The 16937-nt window shown below is 41.0% G+C and overlaps 1 protein-coding gene and 1 long non-coding RNA gene across 3 annotated transcripts in view; one reads left to right on the top strand and one right to left on the bottom strand.

The window, feature by feature from the left end:
• The window catches only part of VXN (vexin), a 23484-nt gene extending 13164 nt beyond the window's left edge, over window positions 1-10320 (bottom strand). Inside the window, exons 1-2 of one of the 2 annotated variants that reach the window (XM_017677262.3) lie at window positions 9980-10320; window positions 5633-5688 (exon numbers count right to left, since the gene is read on the bottom strand). In XM_017677262.3, the coding sequence (XP_017532751.1) occupies window positions 5633-5688; window positions 9980-10046 (123 nt within the window). In that variant the 5' untranslated portion in view covers window positions 10047-10320. The remainder of the gene's footprint in view (window positions 1-5632; window positions 5689-9979) is intronic. The other variant, XM_017677268.3, reaches the window with a different exon arrangement.
• Window positions 1-16937, top strand: part of LOC140847931 (uncharacterized) — a 22432-nt gene extending 5495 nt beyond the window's left edge. The window contains exons 2-3 of the long non-coding RNA XR_012128217.1: window positions 1216-2507; window positions 16543-16937. This is a non-coding gene — a long non-coding RNA (uncharacterized lncRNA). The remainder of the gene's footprint in view (window positions 1-1215; window positions 2508-16542) is intronic.

Raw genomic sequence — 16937 nt, 5'->3', positions numbered from 1 at the left:
GCACTGCAGAAGATGGTTTTTTCCTCAGTACCTTAAAATATTTATTCTCCTCACCAGCTTTATTGACATATAATTGACCCATATGAGTGTGTAAGCTTAAGACTCATAGTGTGTTGATCTGGTATGCTGATAAACTGCAAAATGATTAGAAAATGGTCCTTCTGTTGGGTTTTCAGCAGGCCTTCCATGTAGGCTGGAGGCAGCCCCATCTGTCCTGCGCCAGCTCGCTGGGGGCTTTGGGAGCCAGCAGTAGGTGGTCTGGTGCTCCCCACCCTGCACAGACAGTCCCCTTTGCTCTGCTCCGTTCCTTCCCTCCTCTTAGCACTGTGCTGTGCCATGATGTTGTCCAGAATACTGGAGTTTCCTGAACTACTGGTAGTTGAGAGCCCCATTCCCTTGGCCACATGTGCTGTTTGGCCTCAGGGCCTTCTCCTGGAATGTGAATCTCCAGGTTGGACAGGAGACATGAGCCTTTTTACTGATGTTCACAGGGCTCTTAGCTATCAACTTCCCATCAGAAGCATTTCTGATTTTATTTTCATTCTCTCAGCATTCCTCTGAGGGAGAAGGAATGAGGACTGGTGTGTATTCAGATCCCCTTTGGAAGGACAAAGTAAGGCAGGACATGAAAGCCTGAGCGGTCCATGGGGGAGACGCAGCAGTACTTCCTCTGAAAGGGAAGCAAATGTTCCCTTTCAGGAATAAGAAATGCCACCTCTATGATCCTTTCTCAGCAGTGTCAGGGGCAAGAGAGTGGGTAGGGAGACAGTGGAGCGGGTTAGCTGCTCAGCCCTTCACTGGAGGTTTCCTGGGGGTGAGGATAAGGCTGGCTACTTCCCAGGTCATGACTAAGGGCCAAGCACCTCTTCTGGGTGCCAATAGCAGGAAAGGTAGAGGAGAGGTGCCCAGTTTGGAAGATTTGCCTTTCATAGGTGGCCCTGTACTTGGTTCTTGTTGCCCACAATAATGGAGTCTCTCAAGGGCTCCAGGGCAGTGCGTTAGGCCTGCACCAGGAATGGACAACTGAGTAGATGGTTGTGGCCTCCGGGAAGCTTCCTGACAGCCTGGTTTATTTTCTGGTCTGTGAGACGCAGTCTGAGCTTCTGCTGCCCCTCTCAAGAGGCCCTTTAGCACCCTGAGTACAGGGGTAAGATTGGGGAAAGGGGAGAGAGAGGGAGACACAAGGATTAAGGTTGGATCTGCTTTCTTTCCTAGGTCAGCAAACAAACGTTCCTGGGTCAGGGAATGTACTAGTGCAACAAGGAGCTTCACCCCAATGAATGGATGCTCTGCTGTTGGTTCCGGGGCAGTCCGGAGGAACAGAAGACAAGGGCTAACCCACAAGGCCCGGCTTCCACCTGCTGACAGCTTTAACTCACACTTGTGTTTGTTTGCCAGTCTAGGGGGCGGGTAGGGAGCTAGAAAGCCAGGTGAAACCTAGGTGATGGAGAATTATCACGATTTGGGCCTGCTGGGGTCCATACCAATGTTCTAGCCCAACTCCCTAATTTTACCCATAGGGAAACTAAAGCCAAGAGGCTGTGTCTCTTCAAGGTTGCAGAGCTGTAAGGGGTAGAGCCAGGGTAGGAATTGTAGTTTCTTGACTCCTAAGTGAGCACTCTTTGTAAGATCTGCAGGAGTGCCTACTTTCAGATAAGAATTTTCAAGTGCAATTGATGGCTCAGTACATTTTGAAAAATCAGCAGCTCACCAGACAAATCCCTCCTCCCTTCCTCCACAGGGGAAATCTGGGGAGAATGTGCCATTTGCAATCTCATTCCTCCCTTGTTCTGGATGATGGCACCACTGCTTATTATGTAGGGGCTGTGAATTGAGGTGGCAGTGGCTCCATTGTACCACCTCCCACACCTTAGTGTAAACTCCTCTGAGCTACTTTTATGATGGTTGTGGCATCAGGATGATTAGGATGTCGATAAAACTGCCCAAGAATCCGAAGGGCAGGAACCACCAATGGATGGTCTAGAGAATGAGCTGTGTGTGGCTGTGCTCTGGATTCAGAAGAAAATGTAAGTAACTCAGGAGTCCAGAGAGGGAGGAAACTGTGATACTAACTAAGGATGGTTCAGAGAGAGAAGTAATATTTATAAAGGCAGGAACCTGACATCCACATGGTAGCCCAAGGAATGAGAATAGACACAAGTAAGAATTTCAGGACAAAAAATGTTGTAAACATTGGTACATTATAGCAGTTGCAAAATATGAACGATTTTCTCAGGAGCTCAAAAGGAAGTCAGGAGCCAGTTAGATGAAGAAACAAGAAATCAGATATAATTCTTTCCTCTTTGGGACTCATTTTTCCTTTACAGGGGGAGGACTAAGACCTTTCCTTGTTTTTTCTAATTTGAACATTCTGTACTGCTGGGGCTGAGCTTTACAAGCAAAGGATGAGTCAGGCTGTTAAGGGAAACCAGAAATTCAGAGACCAGCTCGAAAGCTAAAAGGCATGATTAAGCTGTCTCACCTGGAGGAATACTGCATATTTGAAGGTAAGACCCTAGCTTGATTTTTTTTGACTGAAAGCAATTTTTATATGTATTCACATACGAGTCATTATTTTCCCTCTGAGTAAAAAATATTTAAAGAAGGAAAATCATAAAACCACAAACATTGCTGCCTTTCTCAAAAAGTTCCACTCCCAGGAAACCTGAGAACACAGTTCTACAGTGCCTGGCTGAAGTCGATTGGCTATTCCAGGAGGCTGTGCCCCATATTTTGGTGGCTTTGTGTATTTCATGTTCATGTGGCTTCAGTTCCAACACCGAGAGTTGTCTCCTTTCTTTTGGTTCTAAATCCCCTGGGAAGTTTCTTCCCTAGAACCCTATTTAACTACTAGAAGCTATAATAATTTAGTTTCCATTTTAAAAGCTTTTGTAACCACTGTTCTGTCCTTATGAAGCCAATAGGTATTGCAATGAGGGATGATTCACAGAGGAACATTGTTTAAGTTTAGGAATTCAAAGCAGGCACTTGGTTGAGAACTGAATATTCCTAATTCCTAATTCCCAGGAGATTTTCCCTGAGTCATGAATGATTTGTGGCTCCTTCAAATCCGGAGTAGTGCCAGACTAAAGCCCTTGACTGGAAGGTCTGTTGTGAAATGTTTCTTGAACTCTAAAGTATCTATAAATATCCCATCCGTTTCCATTTTTGGTAACACCCACTACCCCTTGAAAAACTGGACAGATGGATGGATGGATGATCGATGAAACTATTCTTATCCTTTTTCCTTCTAAATTGTGGGGTTTTCAGGGACCATGAGAAAGAAAAGAATCTCTTGTCCATAGCAAAGAAAATTTCCATCCATTAAAAGCCTTTTCTTTTTTAATATATAAAATATTCTCAAAAGTCATTAAAGACAGACATGCAGCTGACATAAAAATGGATGAATGACGTAAGGAGCCGGTAGAAAAAAATATCAAAAGTCTATGAAAAGATGAATAATGATATTAATAAATAAATGCAAATTAGAACAATAAGATATTTTCACCTATCAGATTGTTAAGGATTAACAACATTGATACCATTTAGTTTTGACTTGTGTGTTCTGGTAAAGGTACTTTAAGACACAGTTGCTAACAATTTGGCAATGGTTATAATATTTGTCAATGTTCATATCCTTTGAGCATATTCTTTCTTTCTTTAAATTGAGATATAATTGGCATATAACATTGTATCAGTTTAAGGAGTACATGTTGATTTGATGCTCCAGAATTTTCTTCTGTTTTATTAAGGTATCATTGATATACACTCTTATGAAGGTTTCACAGGAAAAACAATGTGGTTACTACATTCATCCTTATTATCAAGTCCCCCCTGTACCGCCCCCCATACACGCACTGTCCATCAGTGTAGTAAGATGCCACAGAGTCACTACTTGTCTTCTCTGTGCTACAGTGTCTTCCCCGTGACCCCACACACACCATGTGCACCAATCATGATACCCCACCATCCCCTTCTCCCTCCCTCCCAGAATTTTCATATCTATGAATATTAAAAACCTTTGCCTAAGAGCATAAAATATGTGTTCCAAAATATTTCTTGTGACATTGTTTTAGTGCAAAAAAAGGAGAAACCCCATTATTGATGATTTGGTTAAATAATCTAGGGAACTTCGATTGAGTTTGGGTAAAAATTATAATATGTTCATGCAATGACGTACTATGTAGCCTCTCTAAAGAATGTAAGATCTGTATATATTAATTGGCATGTAGAGATACCTAAGAGTTATTGTTTGGTGTAAAAAGCAAATTGCAAAACAGTATGTTATGAAGCAATAAAGCATAATAATTATATGATAGCATATGGGAAAATTTCACTTAAAAAATGCCAGTGCTTATAGGACATTCAGTATGTGTCAGGCTCTGGACTAAGCACTTTACATGTGTTAAATCATTTGCTCCTTCCAATGGTGCCTGAGATATGAGTGCTTGTCATTTGCATTTTAATGCTAAGGAAGTTGAACCAGCATGGTTGAGAAACTTGCCCAAAGTTGTATAGGTAGAGATGGATAGAACCGGGATTTAAGCCCAGGCTATTTGACTTTAAGTCTACATACTTAACCACTACGTTCTACAGTGTCTTAGGATTTTCTGATAATATGTTTCACTTCATATCTTTGTGATATTTGAAATCTCATAATGGGCACATACTGCTTTGGGCATTGAAGGAGCAATAAATGTATATAAAAACAACGACTAAAACCTCATTTCATTCTCAGGACACTTAAAATAAAAAAAAATGGAGAACAGAGTTTTAAAAATTGCCATACTTGGAAATTAAAGTGGTATTCTATGAAAAAATTGTGATAGAAATAGAAACTCCAATATAACAAAGAGGAAAAAAACAGTTGAAATAAAATTAAAGTACTGAAAATGCATTGACAGCTTAAGAAATTTTCAAGTAAAATCATAAATTCACAGTGTCATTAGGCTCTAAAGGTATGTAAACTCATTTTAAGGTAATACATTGCTTATTAAAGTAGCAAAAGATAATACAAAAAAAATGAGAGCCAGTGCTCGTTAGGTGGGAGGTAAATGGAAAAACATTGGTGAAGCCTGTCAATTGGTATGTGATGAAACTGTAAGCAGAAACCATTAAAAAAAATCACAGTTCTCCACATCTAGCATAGTGTCTCTTATACATAGTAGGAACGAAAATATTTGATGTCTGGATAGATGGATGAATGGGTGACTGTTAATTCTATTTTGAGGTCTAGACATCAAGAAATTAATCCTATAAATTCATTGCACTGCTATTTAGAATAGTGAAAAAAGGAACATTGCAAATACCAACAATAGGAGAACACCTAGGTTAGGGATGCTATACCCACATTGTGGACTCTGTTTACATAAGAAAATAATGTATGTATAAAATGGGATTTACTCTCTGTGTCTGGAGAAAATGGCAGAATGGGGAGTCCAGTTCAGGGCTCTTTGTTGTCTGGTTAACATTTGTCCATTATTCTGGTTAAGTGGAGGACAGATAACAGCATCAACAACATGTGATACAGAAAACCTTCCTGATTACTGAGAGCAGGAGAGAGAGTGAAGAAGCTAGACATTGCTTTTTTAATGAATGTCAATCAAAGGGATCAAAACTGAAGTTTCCTTACATTTTTGGTCAAGAGGTGTTGAGAGCTTCTGACTCTTCTTCTGGCTGGACTGGACACTGCAAAGAGATAAAAAGAGATAAAGAAATGGTTTTAGAGAACACCTGTGAGGCTGAGGTAGCTACAGCAACTGAGAGAGTTGTCGGGACAGAGAGGAGGGGAATGGGAAGAAAAAGCTGGGTGCATTTGCAATTTTAGATGTTACTCAGATGAGTGCACCAAAATTCATAGCAGCATCACTCACAATAGCCAAAAGGTGGAAACAACCTAAAGTCCATCAACAGATGAATGGATAAAAAACATGGGGTACACACAGTGGAATATTACTTAGCCTTAAATAGGAATGAGATTCTAACACATGCTGCAATGTGGGTGAACATTGAAAACATTAAAATAGGTGAAATAAGACAGACACAAAAAAGGACAAATATTGTATGAGTCCACTTCTATGAGATACCTAGAGTAGTCAAGTTCATAGAGACAGAAAGTAGAGTAGAGGTTACCCAGGGGCTGGGGGCAAAAAGAAATGAGAAGTTATTATTTAATGGGTACAGACTTTTTGTTTGGAATGATGAAAAAGTTCTGGAAATGGATAGTGGTGATTGTACAACAATATGGATCTACTTAATGTCACAGAACTGTACACTTAAAAAAATAGCTCCATGGTATTTTGTATATTTTACCACAAAAAAGCTTAAAAAATCAATAACCATAAAAACTGTTACTTGGTTAGGAAGGTGTATTTTGTTGAAAATGGAGACACCAAGGCATCTCTTTTCCACCCTGTTGCTAGAATGATTTTTTGGACCTGCAATCCCACCATATCCCTGCTCTGCCTAAAACTGAAATGACTTCTTGTCACATGTCAGGTAAGGGATCAGAGGAGGGCTGTGTTGTTATTTTGTGCTGGGCATCTGCAGCCATGAAACCAGGAGTACACCAGCAGTCAGGGCTCCCAACTTGGGTATGAATCTGAAGTTGACGCCTGCCGGTTATGTGATTTGGGCAAATTACTGATCTTTGTAAGCCTCACTTTCCTCATCTGCCAGGCAGGGGTAGTAACAGAACCTACCTCAGAAGGCTGTGGCAAGGATTAAATGAACACATCTTTATAAAGCCCTTGGCTCAGTGCCTAGCAAAAAGTAAGTTCCCTGGAATTAGTGGTGGTTATTACGATTTTCTGTTCTCTGCAAGATGAGAGCAGGTGGGAGGATAGGTGATAACTTCTAGAGATTGTAGCATTCCATCAAGATTTATTTGTCTTCCTGGATTTTCTCCATTTCTTCCTTCTGTTCCCGATTCCCCTCGCCAATTTCCCCATTGTTGATTATCCCTGAGAGAATCGTTTTAAATGCTGTGGTCCTGTTCACCCTAGAATTAAACCCACTCTGGTGTGCCTCAGGAAATAACTTCTGGTATAATATCTTGGTAAAACCACAACTTTAAATCTTTTTGTATTTACTGTGATTGTGTCTATGGAATCCTCCCCTTAAAGGGCCCTCTCTTCCCTCTAGAAAATAAAAATATTCATTTGTCCTCAGTTACAGACTTTATCTTTGCCTTATGCCTTTAAAATATTGAAGACATACCACAGCATTTGCTGTTGTCATATTTTTGTGAGATATGGTGATGGCTCAGCTAAAAAAATATATATATATTAAGTTGAACCCAATATGTGTGTGTACATGTGTTGGAAAGATGGATATAATATAATAATAAATGTATATATATGGATATAATATACATATATGGATATATAAATAGACATAATACAATAATAAATAGCTCACACTGAGCTTTACTAGGTGATGGCTGGCCTCTTTACCTCATTCTTTCCTTGCAGTTGCCCTCTGTAGGTACTCTTCCTTAGCTCCACTTTATAGACAGGGACACTGAGGGTGGTGGGACAAGGCCTACATGCCTGGCCGCTAGGCCATCTTTGCCCAGGCTGCTGCATGTCTGCTTGGACAGTGTTTTAGTTGTTGCCCGTTGAACAGACATGGCTCAGCAGAGCACCTGGGAAAGGGCATTTCAGGGAGGACTCGCACCCTTGCTAGAGAAAATCAAACCAACCTGGATTTCTGCAGGTAGTGAATGTGGGGGAGGAAATGAAGATACTGATCTCTCTCATAAGCAGTGAGTGAAGAGCTAGCACTGTCTTGGCTCTTTGAGAGCCCTCTGCTTGCTGGCTTTGAAGAAGGCCCAAGGTGAGGCAAGAGGAGAAGCAGAAAGAGGTGGACTCTTCCATTTATGTTCTAATACAAACCTGCAAACACTCCTTTTCTAGAGAACAACTATCTAAGCACTGAAACATCGTGAATACCAATGAATACTCAGTTTAATACCGGGAGGTGGCCATCAATGAAAATGGCAAGAAAAGAATGTCAGATTGAATATTTATCTTTGACTAACATATTCATTGCTCTAAATATGGAACATACATAGCAATTGCTTTGTAAGTGATGTATTAAATGGTGATCACTACATGCCAGGTACTGCTCTAGATGCATTATACTATATTTTACCTATATCTATTCCCTCCCCTCCCCGTAAGAACACTGGGAGGTAGTAAGCTCTAGTTCTTCTTTACAAAAGGGAAACTGAGGCCCAGAGAGGTTAAGTAGCATGCCCAAAGTCACACAGTGCAGAATTGGCAGTAGTCTTTAGACCACTATGCTAAGCAAATGGAGTCAAAGGCTCTGTTTGAATGATTTCATTCAGGTGACATATGACAATGGTCCTGAAGTGCATAATAAGGGTTTAATTTAAAAGAGCCACTTGGCTTTGATTTTTTCTAAAAATTTTTAAATTGAAAAAACTTACAGAAAATAGACATATTTTAACACTTTTATATTTGTTTCCAATTCGTTTACTTCTCATAAAAGAAATACATAATTGGAGGGCAAGTTTGATTCCCTTTCCTACCCCTCCTAATTCTCCTTCCTTCCCTCCCCAGGGCTTCTAAGAACCACCAGTTTCAACTGTATCTTTCCATCCTATGTTTTCATATTTTTCTCTAGATATGTATCCATGAACAATATATATACAGTATTGTCTTATATTTCCAAATTTAATAATTGCTATCATACACAAATAATTTTTCAGCTTGCCTCTTTTTCACTCAGCATTATACTTGGGGTCTATCTATGTCCATACACATCCCTTTTGTATACTGAGTATTCTACAGTACGACGACACATTTTACCCCTTCCCTTCTTCAAAAACATTGAGGTTATTTTCAATTTGCCCATGTAGAATCAATGCCATTGTGAGCACTCACATGTAAGAGAGTTTGCCCAAAAGTGGAACTGTTGGGCAGAAGGTCAGCTTTGTCTTTCCAGGTACCTTTCAGAGTCTCCAAAGAGTTCTGACTCCTGCATGTGGGCAGACTCTTTTATCTCTATCTGGCAATAGAAGTCTAAAGCTTAATTTATGTTCTGCCTGCTGTCTCTGTGGGCAGGCTGAGTCTCTCCCTTACCCCCTGAGCAATGGCCCTGTGGGTGGCTGACACAGGAAGAAGAAAGGGGTCACAACACCAGCAAACATCCAGCCGCTTTCATTCAAGCCTGACAGTCAGACCAGGGGCTGAGCCAGAGTCCCGGGCACTCCCAGCAACACAGGGGCTGCAGGGGGAGAACAGAGGTGGCAGGAGAGAGGGGTGAGCTTTGGAGTGGGCAACTGAACTGCCCTGTAACCAGACACTTGGGCCCTGAGCTCTCATACAAAGCCCTGCCTGGGACTTGATACCATACACTTTCTAGCATAAGGGTTTACAAAGTCACACTTTTTTGGTGGCACACTTCTTAATAGGTTAAGTTTGGGATGGAGGCCTTGAGATCTGTGTAGAGGCCAGCACTGGGTCTGGGCATTATTTGACAGTTTCAGTGGACTTCAAGCCACTGCCAGGAGTATTTCTCCTCACATTTCATAGTACAGTTAGAAAACATACTTTTGAGCTTGCTGGTTCTCATTTCAGAGCCCACTTGCTCACTGGAGAAGATAAAAGAATCTATCTAGCTGCCCTGGGAAATTTGTTTTCAATTCTGTTTCCTAAACAATGGCTTGCTGTCACTTTCATCTGGCATACTGGGTTGCCAGTACTGAATTAAGTGAAACAGGGAGTACTTAACTGTCCTCATTTCCCCCTTGATGGATTGTTTCTCAGTGATTGATGTTTATCCATGTGCCTCCTTTTAGAAACAACGACAAATACCATCAAAACAGAACCCATCAGACCTCAGAGACGTGTTTACCTCAGAGGGTAAACCATAGTAAAACAGCAGGTGATTGTCCTCACCCTCCTGCATAAAGTATCACCTTAAGGAAATAATCAAGGGCAATTTTACTCACCCTTGGAAGGAATCACGGTGGTGAAAACTTCTATGTTTTCATCACTGCAGCTGTAAATCTGATGCATCGTTCCAGCCTTCTCTCCCTGAAAGTGCCTGGGAACCGGAAGCCTCTCTCTCTCTGAACCCCTAGTCGCGAGGTTTCCTAATCCAGTCTGGCTCGGGGATCATTGTGCAGGTCCACAAAAGACAGGCTGGTGCTGTGATTTCATCTCATTTCAGAGTCTTCACTGCAACATTTTCTAATCCCATCTGTCTTTTTTTTTTTTTTTTATGAATCCTATTATTGCAGACCTCTGATTGAGCGTGGAGGCTTCAGTCCCCTCCCAGCCAGGATGTATTTAACATTTTTATTTTGCCTTGTCTGCCGCAGTGAATTTGGAAGTCTTTTGTGAAGTAACCATGAAGTGAAATCGCCTACTCAGCGCCAGGCTTGGCTGGAGAATTTCATGGAAAAGGAAACGTAAATTTTGGACCAGCAATTCCCCTTCTCGTCTCAGAAATGAAGGGGCCCTTTTTTCCTTTTTCCTTCAGAAGAACTGGATATTCAGTAATTTGTCATATGTTAATTTGACTTCCTTCAAAGTTTCTATTTTAAACAAAGGACTGTTTTTCCAGAGCGTTCTTGCCTCATGACAGTACATGACAAGGCTGACATTTCTACAGAACTGTGTGTTTAGCATCTCCTTGTACACCCTTCAGGTGCTTGCAGAGACATGGTGACAAGCAATGCCTCACACCTAAGGTGCCCAATTACAGGACACAATGTATCCTAATAAATATTATCCTACATATCCTATATATATATATCCTACATATCATATATATATATATATACACATATATATATCCTATATTTTATCCTGTATGTTCTATGTATAATACACAAAAATAAGGTACAGTTGAAGCATGTATATTATGTCAATGCTACTCTCTTTCATTACACCATTACAGTGTATTTCTTCAAAGAGATAACAATATTCTAATGTTCAAATGACAGTGGGCATTTATTAAATGCTAGCCTAGAGCTAGGAAGCCTGATACATAATCTTGTTTAATGTCTACAAATGCCCAATGAGACTATTATTTTTTGCCATTTTATAGGTGAGGAAACTGAGGCATGAAGAGATTGAGTAATTTGCCCAAGATTAAAATACCTAGTTCATGACAGAACTAGGATTGAATCCCTAGTTTGACCCTAATGCCAATGTACACAATCAGTAAATTCTTCACCTCCAAAGCCTTCCCCTGTGCTTTGAGCCCAGGAGGAGGACCTGAGGTCCTCTTGGACTTGGTGTCCATTGATATTTCTATAGTAGACAAATCTGGGGCATTTACTTATCAAGTGGTTGTCAGCATTGTACCTATGTCTCTGAGAATTGCCCCCAGCCACAGAGGATGGCTCCGGGAAGCCATGTTTGTCCTACCTGATTTGTCTCGTTGGCCAATTCGGTTGGACCAGGGTGGACCCCTAACCCAAACTGCTACCTCCTGGAAACAGAATTTGGGCCTTGGTCTGGGCCCAGAAGGCAGGTATAAATTCTCAACATCTGGGGTGATTCTTAGGGCTAATAGAAGTGAAACTGAGCAGAAGCCAGTGAAAATAAATGAAACTGTTGTCCTGGAAGGGGGCTGAGGCCTGAATACAAATTCTGGGTAAGGAATTTTAGCTGGGGGAGGGGAGCAAGTGCTTTGTTTGTGACCCACACCTGATGGGCTTGTGGTTATGTGCACACCCAGGTGAGGGCCAGTGGGAGGAATGGGGTCCAGAGGAGGGGGAAGTTTTGGAAGAGTGAAGGGTGGGTGTGGGGAGGCTGAGACAGAACATGAAGAGGCAGAGGTAAAGGAGGGATAGAGCAGTACCCTCGCTTTATAGCTTCCCATTTCCTCTCTTAGGCCAAGTATCATTCCTATTGTGGGATCAATGTGATACCTCAGTCTCCATCTGATAGATTTCCTTTTGCTTAAGCTTAAGTAGGTTTTGGTCATTTTCACCTAAAAAGAGTACTGTCTAAAAGACATGTCTATAAATTTTATAACCTCCACAGTGATTAAATTTTTAGATAATGTAAAATTTAGAAGAATATATAGGGTAATAGAAAGCAAGATCCAAAATCATGTTACAGACTGAAATTATATTAACAGACTGTAGGTAGTAAAATCTACACAATGAAATATAACAAAACTAAATTAAACATCTACCTTTTTTTTTTGAAAAAATTTAATAAAATACACAATTGGGGTGACCCAGTTTGGCAGTAATTTATTAAAAGAAATCTGGGGTTTTGGTTCACCACATGCTTAATAAGAGGCAATATTAAAGGCAGGGTCTAAAAGACACAAGTGTAGTTTCAATGGACTGATACTAAATTGAAATGAAGAACCTTCTGGTGCACCCAGAAAACAATCAAGGTTATCTGGATTTAATCTCAAGTAGTCCAGGCTGGATTTGTTTTATTCTAAGAAAGCCCAAACTTAATCAAAGTATATTATATTATATCTAAGGAATAAGCCTCAAACACAAAGCTAAATGGGCTAATGTAAGGAAACAGACCCAGAGAAAAACAATTCTTAGGAAATCATTTTTACCTGCTTGAAATATTTTTGAAATAATATTTGCTTATTATAGCAAATTCAAAAATAAAAATGGATATACAGAAAAGGTGTGGGGGGTTGAGAGAGAGCATGAAGAAGAGGCAGAGGTAAGGGACGCAGAGAGCATTCTTGATTCTTGTTTCACTTCCTGAAAGCAACCATTGTTTACAGCTTGGTGGGTGTATTTTCAGATTTTTTCGTGCTTATACATATGTGTACACAAGCACATAATTTCTTAAAAACTAGAAGTGGAGTCATACAACACTTGCATGCACATACATGTGTGCATGCCCATATTCATGTGTGGATATATGTAGTTCCTATTTTTGAAATAGATATGGAGAAGACACTGAATTATAAGAATTTATCCACTCCTTTCTCGATAGACCTACAGTTTTTTTCCATTTTTAAAAATTAGAAACAAAGAATTGCTGCAAAGAACATCTTTATGTATGTATCTTTATACATGTCTTCTAATGTTTTTGTGGGCTACATTTCTAGTGGGAGCACAGGTCATAGTAAATGCATTTTTAAAAGTTTGAGGGGTGTTTTCCAAATTGCCTTCTAAAAATTCTGTATCAGTTTACACTCTCACCAGTCAGATATGTGGGGCTTATTCCCCACACCCATGGCAATACCTGATATTATTAATTTTTTGCCAAAATGATCCAAATGGCTTTTATGCTCTGTTCCTAGAATCTTGATCACATTGGACAGTAAAGGTCCTTCTAGCCCAAGTACCTTATAATCTGTAGGGGCAGATGGCTGAGTCCTCATTTTGGAATACGAACTCTACAACACATATGTAATAGAATGCACACATCACACCTATGTAAACTAGTAGCAACCCCTGTCCAGGCCATGTTAAGCCTAAGTAAGGCAGAGTCTGCTCTGGGCTGGGGTCCTCTTCTCCCAGGTTCTGCTAACCCACTGCTGAGGTTTCTATACTGTTGGCATGTAGATGCCCACTTTCTTCCACTTAAAAATTTTGCTTCTACACTTAATCAAAAGGCAGTCAATTAATGTCAATAGAAGACTTTATTTCTTTATTGTGTGCTTGGCTACGTGTTTGACTGGTTATTGGGAAGTGCTGAGTGGTGCTACCTCTTGTTTCTTTCTCCAACCTGAGAGTTCTGGAGAACCCTTGCAAAGGTGCTAGAAAAGCCCTTTCTGAGGAAGCTCTGTTTAGCTTGACACCTTAGCAGTGCTTCTCAGAAGTTAATGTTGTAGGAATCAACAGGGGGTCATGTTAAAATGCAGATTCTGATTTCATATGTTTGGGGTGGGGCCTGAGAGACTGTCAGGAAATTCCACGAAGCTGTCCTTGGTGGTTCTGGGCACACTTTGGTGTTAGAACAAAGAGTTCGCATAAGGAGACCAGAGGTTTCTGACCCAGAAGCATTAGAATTACAAGGAGCTCAGGTCCCCCACCAGACTATTGAAATACGATTCTCTAGGGTACAGGAACAGGTGTTTAAAACCATCCCCATGATGACAATACGTCTCAGATTGTCTCCACACAGCCCCATCAGCATCACTTGTAAATCGTTAGACATGTAAATTCTCAGGCCCACCCTGCTACTGAATCAGAAATTCTGGGATAGAGCCCAGCAATCCGTGTTTTAACAAGCTCTGCGGGGCTCCTGATCTTTGCTAAAGCCTCGCTGATGAACAGAAGAAAGAAGAGGGTTCTTAATGGAGCCATCCTCCCAGATCTGGACCAATGGTTATTAACACTGATTACACAGCAGACCTGCTAAGCAGCTACTGATAAACCTCCGTCTGCATGCCAGGGCCCCAATACCCATTCTTTCTGATTGCAAAGATCTGGAGTGGGGCTTTAAAAGTGCCCAGGGATGAGGATTTAGTGGTCAAGCAGAGGGACGGTAGCCCCACAACATAAATGGTGGCTTTATGGCCTCCTGCTTGTTCTGTATAGCATTCACCCATTCACTCCACATTTATTGAACTCTATCATGTCCAGACACTATGTTGATGATATTAATGTGGAACCCCTATTGTGTATCAGGAACTTTATACATAATCCTACAACAACCTGGCAAGGTGGGGCTTCTACCATTTTACAGAAGAAAGTCCCCAACCCTGTCAGTCATGATGTCAAAACCTGGCCTCCCCGCCACGCCCCTCACAGTGCCAGTCTTTGCAGACTCAGGGGCTGCGGGCCTCTGAGAAGTCTCTGCGTTTAATGTTTGGCAGCTTATTTTGTTAACTTGGAGATATATTTGTAATTTTAGCAGGGATAACATTTTCCTTTCAGTTCCTCTGAGACAGAGATGGTTTCAATCTTTATTTATGCAGAGCGATGTTCTTTGTGTATGAAGAAGACTCCTCATCAGAGGGCAGGTGCTTGGGGTGGAGGGTGGTCAGATAAAATACAGGTTACCCAGTTAAGTTTTAAGATAAATAACAAATAGTTTTTCTAGTGTAAGTATGTCCCAAATATTGCCTGGGGCTGTACCTATACCAAGAATTAGTTGGCTTACTGGAATTCAGATCTCACTGGATGTCCTGTATTTTTGTCTGCTGAATCAAGCAAGCCTGTTGGAATGGGTTTTTCAGTCCTCGTGATGAACATGCTCTGTCTCTTTTGTGACCCGTGATGTGATCTGTGGGAGCTTGTGGCTAGGGCTTAACGAGGGACAGAAGGCACATTTGCCTGGTCTTGCTGGCTTCTGCAATAATTGACACAGACACAGACTTAGGCTACTAATACCTTTTAAAAAATAGTGCTTATTAGGTGCCAAGCACTGTATTATGAGTCTTATGCTCACTTTCTATCTCATAACCCTGTAAGTCTACCTAGGACTAATATTACAACATACAGATGAGAAAACTGAGGCCCCAAAGAACTTAGATTTTGATCTAAAGCAATGTTTCTCAACTGTAGGACTATTAATTACTGGGGCCAGATAATTCTTTGTTGTGAGGATCACCCTGCATATTGCAGGATATTTAGCAGCTTCCTTGGCCTGTACCCATTAGCTGCCAGTAACATTCCCTTAGTTGTAACAACCCAGCTTGTCTCCAGACATTACTAAATGTCACCTGGCAGGCAAATCTGTCCCTGCTTGAGAACCACTGGTCTGAGGTCTTATAGATGGTAGGATGTTGAGTCAGGTTTAGGGCCCAAGCAGCCTGCCCCAAAGCTCATGCTGTTAGACACTGCAGCAATTTCATCCAGAGGAAAGTTCAGGAAGGAAGAGGAATTTATCATATCAATTTATTTGGAGGAAAATCATTTGAAAATGACTTGCAGAGTTTTCACATAATCTATTATTACAACTTGATTTCCTCTTTAGGGCGCTGTCGCAGAGCTCCCAAGAGTTCAGAGTGGAAGGTACTTGGGACCTCACAGGCATTTACTGTGGTTGTTGAAATATGGCATAAATGAGAAGGACCCAGGCTTGCTACAGGCAGGTTCTTCCTGTCTTGTAAAGAGAATGGGCTTTCACAGGGCTGCTTCTCAGGCTGTCCTGCTGTGGCCTAACAGGATTCCAGGACCCACAATCCAACTCCCCATTCTGTCCCAGAGATAGCAAAGCCCTGATATTGCCAGACCTCATCATTGTATAACTGGTCATTTATTCATTTTTGCTTTTTAAAAATTGGATAATATTCACTAACTTAAAATGACCCATTTTGAAGTGTACATTTCAGTGACATTCCCTTGACAATGCTGCATTACCATCATCACTATCACCTCAGTCATCAAACATTTTCATCACCCCAAAAGGAAATCTCATACCCTTTAAGCAGTCCCTCCCATGCCCCCTTCCCCCAGCCTCTGTCAACCCCTAATCTGCATTTTGTTTCTAGAGATTTACCCATTATGGATATTTTATATAAACAGAATCATACAATATGTGACCTTTTGTGTCTGGCTTCTTTCATTTAGCATAATATTTTTGAGGTTCATCCATGTTTCATTCATTCATTTTTTTTCAACAGCTATTTATTGAACAACTACTATGCATCAAACTCTGGGGATGATGAAGTGCAAGTTCATGAAGCCTGTATTCTACTGAGCGAGACTGATGATAACCAGATGCTATGGGCTTAATGTTTGTGCTCCACCAAAATTCATATGTTGAAATCCTAATGCCCAGTATGATGGTATAAGGAGGTGGGAACTTTGGGAGGTACTTAGGTCATGAGGGTGGAGCCCTCATGACAGAGGGTCTGGAGTTCCTATAAAAGAGATCCCACAGAGCTCCTTAGCTCCTTCCACCACATGAAGACACAGCAAGGAGGTGCCAGCTATGAGCTTTCACCAGAACGCTACCATGTTGGTGTCTTGATCTTGATCTTCAAGCCTCCAGGACTGTGAGAAATAAAGTTCTATT

The sequence above is a fragment of the Manis javanica genome, chromosome 2, assembly GCF_040802235.1.
Source record: "Manis javanica isolate MJ-LG chromosome 2, MJ_LKY, whole genome shotgun sequence".
In the NCBI taxonomy this organism is placed as follows: Eukaryota; Metazoa; Chordata; class Mammalia; order Pholidota; family Manidae; genus Manis; species Manis javanica.
This window is presented reverse-complemented; position numbering and strand designations above follow the sequence as displayed.